Genomic DNA, 18616 nt, shown 5'->3' on the forward strand with positions numbered 1-18616 from the left:
AGATTATCAACGTTTGTAAAACTATTTGCCATAACCTTTAATATTTTATATAAACATCGTAATATTTACGCTGAAATGCGTTATATATGCTGAAATACTGCGACATATAAACTTCAAGTCAATAAATTATGCATTGACATTTTCTATGCTGAGCTACACCCCTGTCTTTGATAATGGTATAGTCCGTTGAAACACAGCTAGGCAGTCAAACAGAGAGGTCGCGCAGCGCATTATATATAAAATATTTCTGCTGAATTTGCAAGGTAAGTGCATGTTCATAGTTTTTATTATTATTTTAAACGACTAATTAGGAAGGAGATATATTAGCTTCGTACATTTACGCGTTTTATGTCAAAATAATTATTTCACAGAGACTATTGATGGCTACATTGATGCTGCTTAGCTGTTGATATTCGTTATCTGGATTATTTATATGGTGTGCTCTGTATCCTAGTTCAAACGTCTACTGCGTTAATCTGTAATCTTGTCCTAAAATAATGCCTGACCGTCATCGATTAAGAATGACCTAAATGTTTGTGTTGACGACGATGAGGAGGATGATGATGATGATGTATGTGAAATTTAAGCATGTGTTACCATCAGCTTTAGTCTATTGAAATGATGAAGCTGCAAGCTGCTGTCAGTCTCAGATGATGCTTGCCCATTATTTTCATCCAGTTTTTCTTCGATAGCAATTTGACCTGCTTTAAGACCATATAATCATCAGTAATCATGGTGATGAAGTCAACAGTGTCATACCACACCTTAGTTGACAAAAAAACGCCTTTCTTTATTTTGCTTGTTATATTTGTTTACATGTCCGTGACTGTAGTACTTATGTTGCAGTTCAGATGTAGAGTTCAGAGACGTTTTAAAATATTAATCGTATTTACGAATCAGTGTGACATGTTCTGTAAAGAAAACCACAGAGAAAAAACAGGCAAGAGAAACAGGGAACCTTAATGACTGACAAAAAAAAAACAAAAAAAAAAACATTTATGTACTTAATTTGCAGAGATGCACTGACTTATAATATCGCCTATAAAATGCTTTTTTTTTTTTAACTTTCAGTTAACAAAAATTACTAGTTTGTCAAAGATAAAGCAAGTTCATTAGCATTGATATATTTAGTTTTTAGATGAGTAAAGACCATTTCAGACCAAGTGAGACCATTTTACTCTGAAACGACTTAAAATAGAATAAATTTTATTTGCAAATCTGTGTGTAGTGAATTATGTATTTTTATAATTATTTTATAACAATTTTTGGGGGGGGTTCACCTTTAATGGATAGGAAAGTGTAGAATATTGACAGGAAAATATGGGGAGCAGAGAGAGGGGAAGGGATTGGCACAGGACCACGAGGCGGGAATCAAACTCGGGTCGCCGCGAGCACCAGAGTGCATGTGTCGACGCACTAACCACTGGTGCCGACTTGTTTATTATTTTAAATTGTGTCACTTGTTCTTTTATTACATTGTCTTATTGCTATTTTAACATTACACTGTAATTTTATAGTTCTGTTTTATTCCTTATTTTAATCAGTGGATTATTTTGGGACTGAGCCATCACCTCAGCGGTACACCTGACCCTGTAGGTTATTCTCTTAACCATCATCCCAGTTCTTCATTCAATGCCTAACACTGTGGAAAGTGAAGGCGCCAAGGTATCCGCTAGTACTGATCAGGAGGCCCCATCACGGGTCCCGGGACGAGAGGATGAACGTGAGCGCAGCTTCCTGAGTCCCATGATGCGTGATGCTCTGCGAGTACGACGGGCCTCCAGTGCAGAGCTCCAGCTTCCATGGACGTGTCCTGTAACTCACTCCCGGGAGAAGTTCTACACCGTGTGCTCGGACTATGCCCTGCTCAACCGAGCTCGACCAATCATCACATCCGAAGATGCATCACAGACCAATCCTGACAGCGGGACATCATTAGCCAAGAGCAACACAGCAGCATGTTCTCAGAGTCACTCAGGGGGAATAAGTGTATCTTTGGATGGGAACTGTGATATGGAGGTTGTGTCCTCCAGCAACAAGCCAGTGCTGGCCTGGGAGATTGACACCTCAGATTTTGATGCGGTTTTAACCCGGAAAACCAGAACAAGTACGTTTCTGTCTAAAATAATCACACCTACACATCCACATATACTTCGGCTAAAATACTAAAATAAGTATTGAACAAATCACCATTTTCTATAGGTACTGTTGACTTGAATTTTTTCACCAGGTGTTGGTAACAACAAAAGAGATCCAAACATACAAACAAAACCAAACTGATTAGTTTAGAAATTAGTTTTGTGTAATAAAATGAAGTGACACAAGAAAAATATTGAACCTATGAAGTGATGGAAGTGTAAAAATGGTTGGAAAGCCCAGACAGCAGCACAAATCTCTTTTCAGAAAGTTTTCAGAAAGCATGCCCCTCTTCAATGAATTGATATTACCTGCTTCAGTCCCAGCTCCCAACACCTACATTACCAGACAATGAAGTTGAAACCGGGGTGGAATTTTCAGCAAGAAAATGTTTTCAGAAAAGAAAATAAAGCTGCAACAGTGGCTCAGCCAACCACTTGACGTAAATCCAATAGAAAAAAAGGAACTAAAGATTAGAGTTCATAGACGAGACTCACAGAAACATCAACATTTTAGGCAATAAAAAGCCTTTTATACAAAGTACTAAATACATTTCACTTGTTCATTGTTTTCTCCTTGTGTCATTTCATTTTTTTTATTCAGTTAAAATTAATACAAATGTCAGTAAACGAGTAGGAGGTGTAGAGGTTATTGCTTTGAATAACTTCAGCACATCACTGCTCTGCTGTGATCCTGACCTGCATTTATTCAGTCTCTTTCTCAGTTTACTAATTTGCAGAAGTTTCATTTCCTTTATTTTGTCAGCAAGGACCTTCCAGAGAAATTCAGTTAGGTTTAGGTCAGGACTCTGGGCTTGTCATTTTATTATTAAAGTTTTTTCAGTTTCAAGAAACTGCTTTGCTATTGAGCTTAACAATTGCTGGCTGTTTGGGCCATAAAGGAATCACATGTTGCTAAAGAAGCTTCTGATAAACATTTGCATGAACCTCTTACCTGTATTTGTATAAAAAGGCCATTATCCTATCCTTTTTTGCATTTATCTTTTGTAAATTACCTGATTTTTTAAAATTTATTTTTGGTGGACCTTTATGATTTAGTGACCTTGTAAAGTTGCAATATCCTAGAAATATTCAAATTCTTTTGTTATTGACCTTATTCTTCAATGATGAAGTGCGCTCATTTTTGCAATTGTTTTAGAAATAGGCGAAATGACTAGGAATAATAAACCGCAAAAAACGGTCAAACTACTTGCTCTACAAGCAAGTGTTTGTATGATTATTCAAAGCAGAATCATATCATAAGAAAATTTCAGTTTGCAACATCAAACAGCATAACGAGCTGTTTTTATCATCTAAAAAAGAATGGAAGTGAATGAAACCGAAAATCTCGTGCCAAATGGTCTCAAATGGCTGCGCCCACTCGTACGTGAAGAATAAGGTGAATATAGCTAAAAGGCTCATCCCATTTGGCCTTGATCTGGGCAACCTTTCTGGGGGTTTCATTGACTGTCTAAGATGGTAAGCAGTTCTAAAGTCAGTGAAAACTGGAAGGTTGGCTGCCAGTTAAATAGGCTTTGTCAGACAATTATGAATTTACTTCTGGGTACCAGATTAACATCAATAACTGGAAAGAATCTGAAAGTGTTCTTTTTTAAATAATTATTTTTTAGGGGTTTTCACCTTTATTATGATGGCACAGTGGAGATTTAGAGACAGGAAAGTATGGGGAGCAGAGATAGGGGAAGGATCGGCAAAGGATCTCGAGCTGGGAATCGAACTCTGGTCGCTGTGAACACCTCGGTGCCATATGTCGAGGCACTAACTACAAGGCTATTGGCGCTGATGAAAGTGTTGATGCTTAGCGAAGATGCTTAAAAACTGCTGTTTTTCCTTCTGTTAACTGCAAGTAATACTAAGCAATGACCCAAAATTTAGGAAGTTAAATATTGCTCTTTAATTTCCAATGTATATAGGGTTAATTGTAAGTGGTTGAGCATAAATATGCCAGGAGAATGAGCTCATTCTGACCATCTGCTGTATTTATATAACTCCAGAGATGATGTCACTGACATGGGTAACTGTGACACGTGGATTTAAACGCATACGAACAAGCTTCATTTGCAATTAATCTCAGGTTCAGAGTTTATGGAGAGATTGTATTGGACTTTTGCCATCACTCATTGATCAAATGCTGTGTAGAGATTACAAGAGTACAAGACTGCTGATCTGATCTGAATCTTTACCAAGACAAAGAACACAGAACAGATTCAGAATGATAATCAATCTCTCAACTAGTAAACTGAAGCTAAACATAGAGCTTACTTTTATCCAAACACCAGTCATTTTTCACTGTATTGTAAGGGCCTCTTATGTATTCCAGTGAAGCATGTATCTCCTACTTGATAAGCGAGTGTAAATTTAAACCAGCATGAATATATAATATATTATTAGTGATATTAAAAGATTACATTTGTGTTGTTTCTCAGGTAATTTGAAGAAATTCAACACTAAGAAAATGAAATCATCTGACAGGCCAAGCAGAAACCTGCAAGATCTCCCACCACAAGCCTCTCTGGATGAAATCAAACAGAGAAAAGTGCTGGACCTCCGTAGATGGTAGTAAACATATTGGAATTAGAAATGCGATCTAAAAATTACACTTTTTTTCATGCATTTTCTCTAATGTTCAAGGTACTGCATTAGCCGACCACAGTATAAAACATCATGTGGGATCTCTTCACTTGTTTCTTGCTGGAACTTTCTCTACAGTACTCTTGGAGCAGGCAGGTCTGTGTGTTGTTTGCTGACATTTATGGCTAATACGTGAAATAATATTATATGAGGCTTGCTGCAAGCTGTTCAAAACTACACTAACGATTATATTTTTTGGCAAAAACAACATATTCATTGAATCTGTGCTTAGATTTTTGGTAGTAAAATCTAGTAGAAATTGCAAAGAGTAACCTTAAGGATTTTTTTGTTCAGTCTCCCACCTATTTCTCAAGAAGAAGCTCTGCATATACTTGGATTTCAGCCTCCATTTGAAGATATCAAATTTGGACCATTCACTGGCAATGCCACTTTAATGAGGTGAGATTGCTGCATCTTTTGCTTTTTTTTTTTTAAATAAGCTTTTATGGTTTCTCATTGTGTTAAAATATTCATCTATTTTCTATTTCAGATGCTACACTACTAAACATGTACTTTATGGGCATTTATTTGATGAGAAATGCAGGAAAATATTATACATGTTCTCGTTTTAATTTTAATTCTAGGTCCTTTCTATGTACTATACCTCTTGTTAGTGCTTTGTACATTGAGCTATGATGTGTTATATAAATATATATATTATATATTAACGCGCATATATATATAACAGTCCATTCTGCTGTGGTGACCCCTGATAAGTAAGGGACTAAGCCGAAGGAGAATGAATGAATATTTATATACATCTCATCAAGGTTGCATTTAATAGATCAGTACAGAAGTAATATTGTTAAATGTATTTACAGTTCAATAAATCTTTTTCTATTTGAATATTTATTCCTGTGATTTGAGCAGGATTATTCTAATCTTCCGTGTTACACGAACTTCGAGAAGTCATTCGAATATGATGATTTAATGCCTAATAAACATTGAGATGTGCTGCTTAATAATTTATAAATAACAGGAAGTTTTTTAAACAATGTTAAGGCCTTCACATTTAAAATGATTGTACTCATCCCAAACTTTGTAGTGTACATGATCTAATTTGATTTTATTTTTGTCATCAATGCAGATGGTTCAGACAAATCAATGATAATTTTCGTGTTCGGGGCTGCTCGTATATTCTGTACAAGCCTCACGGGAAGCACAAGACAGCAGGAGAGACAGGTATGTGAATATCAAATACTTTTTCTTTATAAGATAATCAGAGACAACAGAATACTGCTTCATGCTACATATTGTTTTACAAAGCACATTTTGATGCTTAGACAGCAGTTTAAATGTAATATTTCCTCAATTTATGTAGTTTATCTTTAATAAAATCATATAATGTCAGAAAAATACATTGCATGCATGTTGTAGAGCAGGATTTTTCTTTGTAGCCGAGGGGGCGCTCATGAAGCTGACACAGGGTCTTAAAGACGAATCCATGGCCTACATTTATCACTGTCAGAATCACTACTTCTGTCCTGTGGGCTATGAAGCTACTCCACTGAAAGCAGCCAAAGCATACAGGTACAGCATATAGCAAACAATTTCACTGCTCGCTCTGTTTATAAATTGACATAATACTAAAAAATACTGGTAACAAAACATAATTTGTAAACTTTGCTGTTTATCTGTTTCTATTAAACAAATAATTCAGAAAAAAATGTCAACATTGTTAATAGAAAATGTAGCTTATCCAAACAAATCAGCATGTATGACTGATTTATGAAGGACCCTGAATTAATGATGCTGAAAATACAATTATTTATCTATTTTACACAGTCATTTATTTGCTGAAATAAATAAGACATGACTCTGAGACATATCCAAATAGAATAAAAAGTTGTATTAAGCACTATTACTATTACTTTTTACTGAATTTTCATCCAAAAGATTTTGATTAAAACATTTTTTTGTACTTGAAAGCATTTTTACACAAAACATTTTTAAAATTCACGTTGACCACACACATTTCACAAGGAATGTTCACCCAAAATTGTAAATTCTGTCATCATTTCTTACCCTTCCCTTGTAACAAACTATTTTGAGTTTCATTCATTCATTTTCTTTTCCCGGTTTAGTTCCTTTATTAATCAGGGGTCGCAACAGCAGAATGAACCACCAACTTATCCAGCATGTTTTACACAGTGGATGCCCTTCCAGCCACAACCCAGTACTGGGAAACATCTATACATGCAAACTCCACACAGAAATGCCAACTGACCCAGCCGGGGTTCAAACCAGCGGCCTCTTTGCTGTGAGGCGATGGTGCTACCCACTGCGCCACCGTGACACCCCATTTTGAGTTTACTTGTTCTGTTAACCACATAAAAAGCAATTTTGAAGAAAGCTAAAAAATTGTAACCATTGAATTCCATAGTATTTGGGTTTTTTTTCCCTACAATGGCAGTCAATTGTTACCAGTTTGTTACCAGTCTTTTGCATTAAACACACACACAAAAAAAACTCAAACAGGTTTAGAAATACTTGAGTCGGTTTTCATTTTTGGGTGAACTATCCCTTTAAACAGTAGTGTACAAAATCATTAAGTATAAGCAGTGAGTCCTGGAATAACATAATGTAAAGTTATGAAAGTATTAACATCCACCACATTTTTTATAGACCTTTTGTCTTTAATTAATAATGAAGTTCATTCGTGTTTTAAATTCATTTCTTCATAGGGGACCACTGCCTCTTAATGAGATGGAGCACTGGATTCTCATTGGCGAACCAAGCCGGAAACATCCTGCAATCCACTGTAAAAAGTATGGTTCACTTTATGGATTTCTAGTCGTTGGTGACATTATTAAAAATACACCCACATTCTAACTTTGTTTTTCATCAGATGGGCAGACATCGTGACGGACCTGAACACTCAGAACCCAGAATACTTAGACATTCGCCATATTGAGAGAGGCATACAGTATCGCAAAACCAAAAAGGTATGTCATTTATACTAGTCAATAATGGTGGAGCAACCCACAGAATAATCTAACCCAGTCACCTTTTCATAACGATTTGATTATTGCCACCAGGGTTGGGGGTAGTGCATTACTTGTAACATGAATTATGTAATTAGATTACTTTTTCAAATAACTAGTAACACATTACTTTTTCATTTCCAAGAAAATATTGGAGTTAATTTTTCCTCATGTATTAACTAACAGCTCTCCTGTCCCCCGTGTTGAGATAAATCAGGATTAAGTGCAGATGTTTGATCTGTTTGAAGAGTAAACATGATATTTAACGTATTTCTACTTTAAATGTGAATGTATATCTCACTTGCACAACAACAGATTCAATGTCCTTCAGTGTTCTTAAAATGAATAAAGTATGTGAAATGCAAACTTGGGCTATTCATTGCTGAAGTGTTTTGTTTCATGCATCCTTCATGCAAATCCAAAAATGTTTGTTTGAGCTGGACTTCAACTGTACAGACATAAATTTACATGTCCTTCAGCCTGAGGTTTATTCATATCACATTTCACTATTTATATATATATATATATATATATATATATATATATACATATATTTTTTAAAAAATTATATTTTAACAAACAAGCAAACCAAGATTTTTATTATTTATGCCCCGTTGACTTTAAGCTGCGGTCACACTGGGCTTTTCCTCCCATAGACTTCCATTCATACGCACACGAATGGATCAGACCGGAAACACAGGTTCATGCGTTAAGTTTCACAGTTCTCTGCGGTGCAAAGTTCAAGCTTGGTGAACTCTGACCTGCGAAATTGTATCACTTGACTGCGTGAGACCAATTGAGGATCAAAACGTGACCTCTCTGGACAGAAATTTAAAACATGGAGCAATCGCTCTTTTTTAATTTCTAATCATCTTGTTTAATCCCGCCCCTTTTCGCAGCGCCGCACGACAGAATTTCGCACACACAAACTCTTGTGTCACCGCAGCTTTAGACTTTAAAATCTTTTTGAACAATAAGTTGCTGAGACTTTTATTTCAGTATGTTGATGTACGTCCAATTCAAACTAAATGTTGATTAGGGGGCAGGGCTTTGTTTTTGCACATCATTCCTTCTTAGCAAGCTAATGGTAAGAGGGGTGTTGTTAAGAATATTGTGGCTGAAGCCATCAAACTGATGTCAACAGAGAAGGGTCGCCACTCCAAACCAGAAATTTGGCCTGAATAACAATGTGCTCAAGCAAAATAAACTGTAAATTTGGATTTTGAACTTTGAAATATATGGCATTGTAAGACGATCAGGGATATTTGCATCACTTGTGACTGCTCATAATGTTTTGGCTTATCATGTATGTATCATCATGTGTATGCTTCTAAGAAAGTGTTGTACAGTGGAATATAGTTTTATGCCTCCAAGTAATATGATAATAATTGATTTCTGTAGGTTGGAGGCAATCTGCATTGCATCATGGCCTTCCAGAGAGTGAACTGGCAAAAATTGGGACCATGGGCGCTAAATCTGGAAAACCTGAGGCATGATCTCCATCATCAGGCTCCAGAACACAGAGGCCAAGCTTCAACAGAGGACAGTTCTGAGGAGCGAACGGTGAAACGCCTAGGTAGGTCTCTCAGCACGGGGAACAAGCCTGAAAATGCCTGGAAGCGTTTGTCCAACACAGCCGAGTACAGGCACAGAGGCTCTCCAGACAGCGACCTGGATGAAGACATCACTGACTAAATATGAAGGGCCAGGTGGGTTTCGACACTTTTATTCTAGATTATTTACCTTATTACCAGGTTATTTGCAACAGTTAAAGGTTAGAATCCGGTATGAGGTTATGATGTAACGGTTAGTGCTCAAACTGGTAAACTTAAAGATGGAGGTTTGACGCCAATAAGGATATGGGAATGAGCTCTTGTGGAGGACGTCCCTGTTATACTGACAACAAAGTGAAGTAAGTTACACTGGCTTTGGTGATGTTCCGATGAATAAAAATTAAAAAATAATATGAGATGGCTTTTCAAGAAGAGGTTAAATGGTTAGTTCACGCCTAAATGAAAATTGTCGTCATTTACTCATTGTTATTGTTCCAAAACAGTATGACTTCTTCATTTTTGGATTGAAAAACTTAGATTTTATCAAAACTGCAAAGATTTCTGAAGTCTGATCACCCAACAAGCCCTGGTAAATCTATTAAACAGTCATTCTGTGTAATAGCTGTTCAAGTTAAATTACATTAGTAAGTACTAGTATTACACTTTGAAAATAACCTGACAACACATTAATATATGCACCAATATTAAGCCAACAGAAAGCAAGTTATTGCATTTACATGGGAAAGCAATATCCATGTAATCTAAAAATCTTACCCTGACTAACAAGCGACGAGTGTCCAGCAGTTTGTGCCGCAAACCAAGCTCGTTCATCATTGAGGGAATACATGCAATTTGTGCATGTCCTCGTGCATTGAGTTATTGAATAAGTCCATTTGGTAATTTCAATCATTATACTGTTGGCATCTTTCATTTTCGGATTAGTGAAATAGTCTTTCAGTCATCGTGTGTAACAATTTTGCGTCTTCTTGGACACTTTAAAAATGCAGCAAACTGAAACCGTGTGGAAGTGTACAAACATGTTAAGTGTCTGTGTAATGAGGTCAGTCTGTCTGATGCATTTTTTCATAATGATTTGATTGGAAGGTAATCACAGAATTATTCTATGTAGCCAATCGTTGTAGACAACAAAAAATAAAGTAGCGACTGTAGGTTAAATGAAAATAGTGTGGCAAAAGTAACAATACAGCAATAATGTTACTATTGTTACTTATTGTTAGGTACAATTACTGAGAAAAACTACTCAATTTGAGTGTTTATATTTGGTTGCTTTACACCACTCTTAATATACGATAGTGACCATAAACATGAGTACAAAAAAATGATAGTACTATCTACAGGGGATTGGAACCAATTATATCCAGCTGCAGGCCCGCAAAACCACACGTTTTAGGCACACACAATCTAGGCAAACCATATATGGTTACGACGGATGTTAATGTTATTAACATCTTGGACATCGTCGTCGATATATTTTGATATATATGGTTATTAATATTGTACACAATAAACAATAGTGTTTACTTTGTCACAAATATTGCGATCGAGACGGGCGAATGGGGAGCATTGTTTCTGATCGCCATTCAATATAATAGACTGAACAGTTTTCTATCAGTCATCACGGATGATCAGTCATTATTATCTGACAGAGTCAATATAGCAGATACTCGTTTGCTGGGCTTGCTGAAAGATCTAAATTGGACAGGTTTAATTTATATAATGGATTCTTTTATCATGAAGGAAACAATAGCAATTTAATATAGGCAATAATAAATTTTACATGTAATAAATGTATAACACTATTAATATTTTACTCAAGCGATTTAATAGTGTGTATTTGCTTAATTTTCGAATAACTTTTTAATTAATGATTTCCCACATTAAATAATGTAGTAATTTATAGTAAGCAATATATTATTTTTAAACCAAAATTTTGCAATAGAAACAAATTAACTATTAATAATTAATTTTAAAAAGTAAATATATAACTAACAGCTGTGACAGTTTAGTAAAAGATAGTAATAATCAGTTTATAACTATATTATATATTGTTTAAATGATTAACTATAGTAATTCATTTTAATGTGACACATTATTGTTTGCTTTTTATATTTTACAACAAAGTGATTTTACCAAGTGTGATTTTTAAAATCCAAAATTAGTTTATTACGCTTAATCCTACAATTAGACGGTCTACTATGTTTTCTTTGTGTATGTGGACATGTGAATAAAGTCATAAGTGTTTAACCAATTGCTTTTATTTACATAATTTGGGTTCAGAAACTGCAGAGATTGTAAAATGATCGTTACTATATAATAATAATGACTGAAATGGGAAACCGTTATTTGTGAAATTCAATAGGTGGCGATAATGCTAAGGAGTTGGGTAACATATATGGTTTGCCTAAATCGTGTGTGCTATATTGTGTGTGCCTGAAACGTGTGTGGTTCTGCAGCTGGATACATCTCTTTGGAACAGGGGTGAGTAAATGATGACAATTTTCATTGTGGGGTGAACTAACCCTTTAAGTTGCTTGTAGCTGAAAAAGCTGCTTTGTTTAAAACACCATGTTTAAATGTAACAAGTAAATCGTGCAGATAACTGCGATGAAGGTATGGTTACATTTATTTTTTGTTGAAACTCAGTTGCTTCAATCTGAATCCATGCAATCATGAATTTCATGCAAGGACGAATGATCAAGTCCCTCTGCAGATTTTGCAAAGGTTTGAAGTTGGGGACATTGCAATGTTAAACATAATAAAGCTGCTTTGCTTCATACATTGGACAGTTTTTGTCCACAAGATTTTATCAAAATGTGTGACCACTGATCATACTTAAAGTGTACAAAAGTCATAAAGTGAATATTTGATTTTCAATCACATCATTCCATTTCAGTTATATGCTATTTAGTGGATTTATATGCTACTGATGGTAGATAATTGTAGGTCAGTGTGGACTGAAAAATGAATAATCAGCCTAAAGTGCTTGCAGAATGGTCTGACCGCTTCATTGAAGACTGCTTTACTATTTTATGAACACAAATGGCTTTATTAGTGTAAGTCTAAAAATACAAACTAAGTCAAAGTTCTCAGACTGTAGTGATCATTGAATATTTCAACCGATCAGACAAAGGTTATAGAGAAGTGACATTGTCTTATAAGATGGTGTCATCTTATTGTAAATAGCAACTTGAAGAACTACAATCATGTTCTTTGTGAAATGCTGTGAGCTAAGACTGCATGACTGCTTTCATGTTGAGTGCATTGTGATTTGTGTTCTTCCTTTAACACAGTAACATCTGATATATGATGTTCAATGTCTAATCACCACAAATCTCGTGTCAATCTAATGTGTTGGTATTATTTGTATTTATAAATAAAATATTTATACATGTTCTTACACATCTGTGCATTATTTCTGAGGCAGCTGGGTGTGTTAGGTATCAGGTTGTTTCTTCAGTCATGGCTGTACATGGAGTTGTTTGAGCTCCGTTATATCAGCAGGACGGACACGACAGCAGCCTCCTGTTGACAGAGATCAGCTCTCCGGTGAGTCAACATGAAAGAACAAGTCATACGATAAGTTCATAGTTAAGCTTATTGACTGGTACAAAACAATACCAACCGATCCATAAAGCCCCTTGTGCTTTCCATTCAAGGCTTAAATTGGCAAATGACGTCCGCATCTCGGTTTTCCATCTGAAATAGTTTAACAGTGACACTACTGAGACAATTGATTTGTGTTACAATCCAAGTCAATTCATTACCACAACCTAGGGCTGTTTTATTGGAAATATAATTTTACATGACCCCCCAAAGTTTTCATTTTTATATTATTATATTTATTTATTTTTGATAAATGTCTTTTTTGCTTAATAAACTGGGTTATTACACTTTACAATAAAGTTGTATTAGTTAAAGTTGTATTTATAGTTACCTATAAAATATGAAAATGAAGGATGTTGCATATAATCCCATAAACATATCTTTTATAACTATTTAGTGTAGTCATGTCATGATCAGAAGCAGCTTTACAGAAAAAAATAGATAAAACATAAAAAAATTGTAAGAAAAATGACTAACTATGCTATTCGGAATCACTGCAAATGATGGAAGAAGAATTCAACATGAAAAAGTTTGAAGTGCATACTTGATGCTCGCAGCCATGAGTAAACCATTCAAAAAAGCATCTTTTAATGTAAATGGTGCAGCTCTTACTCTGCCTAAACTCATAAACAAACACTTGGGATCAGTTCATTAGATCGGCCAAATTAGCGAGTACCAATCGAGTCATGAAATGTGATTATCGGCCAATACCCATCTATGGCCGATCGATCGGATCATCCCTACATTATAAATGATTTTTTTTATAATTATGCTTACAATTCTTTAGAATTTTTGTAACACTGCAAAGTTAATTAAAGAATTGAGAAATAATTGTTAAAAATCACTGCTAATTCTAAGACAGGATTTATTGATTAACGTAAGGTAATTTTTCATTCTATAGCACTTTTACAGTGTAGAATGTGTCAAAGCAGCTTAAAATAAATGAAGAAATAAGCCATTATTTTGGAAAAATTCCAGCATATCAGACATTCAGGAGAGTAGTGGTAGAATACTGGTGTGTAGTTCTAGTTCAATTAAGACACATTTATTCAATTTAATACAAATCTCACTGTTGAAGTTTAATTACATTCAGTTCAGTTAAATGTCAAAGTTGAAGGATGAATCACTAAAGCTCCACCAGCCCTAATAAAATATTATTATTAATAAATAAATATTACAATGAAATATTAATAACCTACCCAGTCTTGGCATCCCATCCTTCTCCACTGTTAGGATAGACCACCCAGCTCAAATCTGCTCTTTTGTGGGACTTGGCTGACTCTAGAAGTGGTTTCACCAAAGGAGCAGGACAACAGTTCACCCCAACAGCAACCAGCTGTGTGGACCTACATGCCATCTCAACTGCTTCAGAAAATCTCCTCCCGCTTGAAATACTATCACAGTCCTGAAACAGATTAATAGCCGTGTCTAGCACACTCAATATGTTTATGGATGCAATTTATCATGGGATATCTTAACATATTTAGGGATACTGTCTGTCATCATTTATGACCCCTTCACTTGGTCCAAACCTAAAGTTTGTTTTTTCTGTTGAACAGGAAAGAAGATATTGTGAAAAATGTTGGAATGGACTAGCCGTTGACTTCCATAGTATTTATTTTGCTATTATGGATGTCTATGACTACCTGTTACCAACATTCTTCAAAATATCTTCTTTTTTGTTCAACATAAAAGTGAAACTCAAACGTGTTTGGAACCACATTTGATTGGTTCAACACATTTTGTTGGGGTTAAAAAAAAAAAATTCTAGGTGAACTATCTTGGTAAAGTCTAGAAGTGAGACATCTGTGGCTGGAAGTTAACGACAATTATTTATATTGTTACCACAATACAATTACCGTACAACAATAATTACTGTTTTTATGTTACTGTGAGTGTTGAATTTAGGACTGAGATAGGGGTTAATAAAATACAATTTAATACTTCATTTAATAATATGAATAATACTAGGGATAATTACTGTTTTTACATTACTGTGGGTTGGGTAGACATTAATAAAATACTATTAATGGGTAATTTGATAAATATGAGTCTGGTTTCTCTCAAGGTTTTATTTTTCTTGACTTTCGCCAGTTAGTGAAGTTTTTTTTTTCCCCTCTCCGCTGTCGCCTCTAGCTTGCATGGTTTGGGATCTGTAGAGCTACTCATCGTTGGATTTGCTCTTCAGTGTTTGGACTCTCAGTAGTGATTTTTAAACCACACTGGACTTAAACACTACAAACTGAACTACACTGTTCCAGTTTAAGCTGCGGTCACACTGGGCTTTTCCTCTCATAGACTTCCATTCATACACACACGAATGCGTCAGACCGAAAACGCAAGTTCATGCGTTAAGTTTCGCAGTCTGCTGCGGTGCAAAGTTCAAGCTTGGTGAACTCTGACCAGTGAAATCGTATAACTTGACTGCGTGAGACCAATCGAGGATCAAAACGTGACCTCTCTGGACAGAAATTTAAAACATGGAGCAATCGCTCGCTTTTTGAATGTCTAATCATCTTGTTTAATCCCGCCCCTTTTCGCAGCGCCGCACAACAGAATTTCACACAAACTCTGGTGTGAAGCTGCTTTGACACAATCTACATTGTAAAAGTGCTATACAAATATATATATATATATATATATATATACACAAATAATTCTCGTTAACTTCTGGATCCTCATAACAATCCACTTTAAACAAATCACGAAACTTTTCTATTCACACATATGATTCTGTCATTACCCATTCCCTTCAGATTAAGAGTTTGGGGGTCATCTTCGATAGCACCCTTTCATTCACTGCACATGTTAAAAATGTCACCCGGTTTGTTTATTTCCACCTTCGAAATATAAATCATTTATGTCCTTCTCTTAAACCTCATTCAACTGCCATTCTTGTTCATAGTTTAGTCACATCCCATTTAGATTACTGTAATTCCCTTCTGTTTGGCCTCCCTAATAAAACCCATCATAAATTACAACTGGTACAAAACGCTGCAGCCCGTATCATCACAAACACCCCTTCTATCTGTCACATCACACCCATTCTACAACAGCTTCACTGGCTTCCCATCTTTTTCAGAATTAATTTTTAAAATACTTCTTCTCACTTTTAAAGCCATCCACAATCTTGCTCCTCCATACCTTTTTAGTCTTTTTCATATCGCCACACCTTCTCGAACACACAGGTGTTCTATTCCCCCTGTCCGCCTTGCCACCATGGGGAGCAGAGCCTTCACCCACTCTGCTCCTCAGCTTTGGAATTCACTTCCTCCTGATCTCCGTTATCTAAACTCTTTTATAATTTAAAACTCAAAACACATCTGTTTAGAACAGCCTACTCTCTTTAACTCAACTGCACTTTATAAAAATTGTATTGTATTCTATTGACCTTTGTGTTTTTTTACTGACTGTTCTTGCTGTCTTGTACCATGACCTTGAGTGTCAAGAAAGGTGCCTTTAAATAAAATGCATTTTTTTTTTATTATTATTATTAACAACAACATCTGACTATCCTTTAATGTGCTGATCACTATTGAGTGAAAGCATTTGCATTAATACGAGTTACCTTACAGGAAAAAGAAAGCCAGGCTTTAGTTTCTGGAAATTCTTTGAGTACTTCCACCAAAGCCTCGGCTTCTTTGAGGCCAGGAATGGTCTCCATGGCAACAAGATCAGCTCCAGCTTTTACTAAGCACTGGATCTGTGGACGGTGCCAGTCTTTCAACTCCTAAGAGAGAAAACATTCACTTGAAATTCTTATGAGCTGGCAGAGCTTGGACAAAGAGCTTCATCTCACATTACCTCCACTGTCATCTTGTCCTCATAGGCTCCTGTGTACTCAGATCCATCATGTAGAAACGACCCATATGGACCAACTGAGCCCGCAACCAAAGGCTCTCTTCTGTCTGTGATAGTATCTAAACATATTGTTTGGATAAATATAACTGGTGGGGTTTCTACATTTTTCCACAAATGATAAGCACACACCTGATACGGGCGACTGAGACATGAACTCAGAGACCGTCTCTTTTGCCAGCTGAACTGCTGACATCATCATGTGCTGAGCCTCCTCAGGTCGAACACCGAGATGTTTCATGAATCCCTCAATGCTGGCCTGATATGTAGCTGTTGTTATGACATCAGAACCACTTTGAAGATATCTATTTTAAAAAAAGTCAAATTATATATCAAATATTATACTGTTTGTCACAGAATCGTGGCAAAGAAAGCTTTATGAAGGTTTATGAAAGCTAATGTTTAACTATCAAAGACTGGAATTTGTAAGATGTTGAATAATGCATTTTAAGCACACTTAGGCTGAGTACAAACTACGTAGTACAAACTGTAATATTGTGAAATATTATTAGAATCTAGGGCGACACAGTGGCACAGTAGGTAGTGCTTTCATCTCACAGCAAGAAGGTCGCTGGTTCGAGCCTCGGCTGGGTCAGTTGGCCTTTCTGTGTGGAGTTTGCATTTTCTCCCTGCGTTCGTGTGGGTTTCCTCCGGGTGCTCCGGTTTCCCCCACAATCCAAAGACATGTGGTACAGGTGAATTGGGTAGGCTAAATTGTCTGTAGTGTATGAGTGTGTGTGGATGTTTCCCAGAGATGGGTTGCGGCTAGAAGGGCATCCGCTGCGTAAAAACGTGCTGGATATGTTGGTGGTTCATTCCGCTGTGGTAACCCCGGATTAATAAAGAGACTAAGCCGAAAACAAAATGAATAAATGAATTATTAGAATCTGGAACATATTTATTCTTTTACAATTAAAAATTTTATTTATTCCTATAATGACAAATCTGATTCTGATATACTGATTTGATGCTAAATGATCTTTTTTCACATGGATTTTTTTCTCTCAAAAATAGTGAACAAAGTTAAAAAGAACACCATTAATTTGAAACATAAATACTTTTAAAGTTAGTTGCATTTAATACTTAAAATATTGTTACTTTTATTCAGTTCCATTAAATGTGTAGTTTTCTAAATTTAGTCCTAAAAATAAGTGCACTGCACAAGTGCACATCTGTATTTTCATCAGCCCCTCGATGATTATCTGCCACAAGGACAGTTCTGAAATAAAAGGTATATATTCGTAAAAACGCTATTATAAGAGTTACACATATTATGTTTATTTTTAATGGATTTACATCAGATATCAGGTATAAACAACGGTCATTGCTTAACAATATAAAGAAGCTTGTAATTACCTGTAATGAACATCCTTAATAGCCTGTGGATCTGTATGCAGAACTCGTGCACTCCACAGTGGATCTCCCTGCGGTACACAGTACGATTAAATGTGTGACTAGTGACAATAGGTCTGCGTGTCACAATACCTAACGTTAAGTTACCTGTAACTGAAATCCACTTGCTTCGAGTTCTGTTGCTAGACCGCCATCTAAAATGAACGGACTGGAATCCATTTCAACTGCTGAAATGAGTGGGCATTCAGCCATAAACATTAAGCCATTTTATAGAGAGAGTTAAAGACCTTTGTCTTATATTATATAAGGTTTGTGACATTTTAACCTAAACCTAACGTTAGAAGGATATTAAACCATCTAACATTTAAATATTTTCCACACAGCTCAGCAGTGAACACTGAAGTCAAACTACTGTTAAAAACCGCACCATAACAAACCCATGTGCGCGCGCGTCAAT

General features: G+C 35.8%; 2 protein-coding genes across 3 annotated transcripts; one reads left to right on the plus strand and one right to left on the minus strand.

Annotated features, from left to right (window-relative positions):
* The first annotated feature begins 185 nt into the window (after positions 1-185).
* Positions 186-11246, plus strand: LOC130230732 (basic immunoglobulin-like variable motif-containing protein). The gene is made up of 10 exons (XM_056459887.1): positions 186-263; positions 1545-2107; positions 4583-4712; positions 4788-4883; positions 5082-5186; positions 5875-5969; positions 6185-6317; positions 7472-7555; positions 7636-7732; positions 9173-11246. The coding sequence occupies exons 2-10, from the start codon at positions 1633-1635 to the stop codon at positions 9464-9466; spliced, it is 1509 nt and encodes a 502-aa protein (XP_056315862.1). The 5' UTR covers positions 186-263; positions 1545-1632; the 3' UTR covers positions 9467-11246.
* Positions 9271-18615, minus strand: zgc:172121 (uncharacterized protein LOC337599 homolog). 2 transcript variants are annotated; one of them, XR_008837978.1, is made up of 9 exons: positions 18307-18615; positions 18163-18230; positions 16939-17111; positions 16753-16868; positions 16517-16678; positions 14148-14353; positions 12968-13041; positions 12744-12867; positions 9271-9442 (listed from the first exon to the last, which is right to left on the minus strand). XR_008837978.1 is itself a non-coding variant. In XM_056459889.1 (8 exons), exons 1-8 carry the CDS (start codon positions 18415-18417, stop codon positions 12803-12805), a joined length of 975 nt encoding a protein of 324 aa, XP_056315864.1. In that variant the 5' UTR covers positions 18418-18615; the 3' UTR covers positions 11505-12802. The 2 variants fall into 2 exon arrangements, 1 of the variants encoding a protein (XP_056315864.1); XM_056459889.1 differs by lacking the exon at positions 9271-9442 and having other exon boundaries at positions 11505-12867.
* Between the last annotated feature and the right edge of the window lies 1 nt (position 18616).

Source organism: Danio aesculapii, chromosome 6, assembly GCF_903798145.1.
Source record: "Danio aesculapii chromosome 6, fDanAes4.1, whole genome shotgun sequence".
Taxonomy (NCBI): Eukaryota; Metazoa; Chordata; class Actinopteri; order Cypriniformes; family Danionidae; genus Danio; species Danio aesculapii.

Bases quoted from the DNA above. Each gene is read 5' to 3' on its own strand.
- LOC130230732 (XM_056459887.1), top strand. From the start codon at position 1,633: ATGCCTAACACTGTGGAAAGTGAAGGCGCCAAGGTATCCGCTAGTACT. The intron at 6,318-7,471 runs GTACAGCATATA...ATTTCTTCATAG, and splicing joins AAAGCAGCCAAAGCATACAG to GGGACCACTGCCTCTTAATG. The intron at 7,556-7,635 runs GTATGGTTCACT...GTTTTTCATCAG, and splicing joins CCTGCAATCCACTGTAAAAA to ATGGGCAGACATCGTGACGG.
- zgc:172121 (XM_056459889.1), bottom strand. From the start codon at position 18,417: ATGTTTATGGCTGAATGCCCACTCATTTCAGCAGTTGAAATGGATTCC. The intron at 14,354-16,516 runs GTAACTCGTATT...AATCTGTTTCAG, and splicing joins GGCTTTCTTTTTCCTGTAAG to GACTGTGATAGTATTTCAAG. The intron at 12,868-12,967 runs GTTGGTATTGTT...CTCTGTCAACAG, and splicing joins ACAAGGGGCTTTATGGATCG to GAGGCTGCTGTCGTGTCCGT.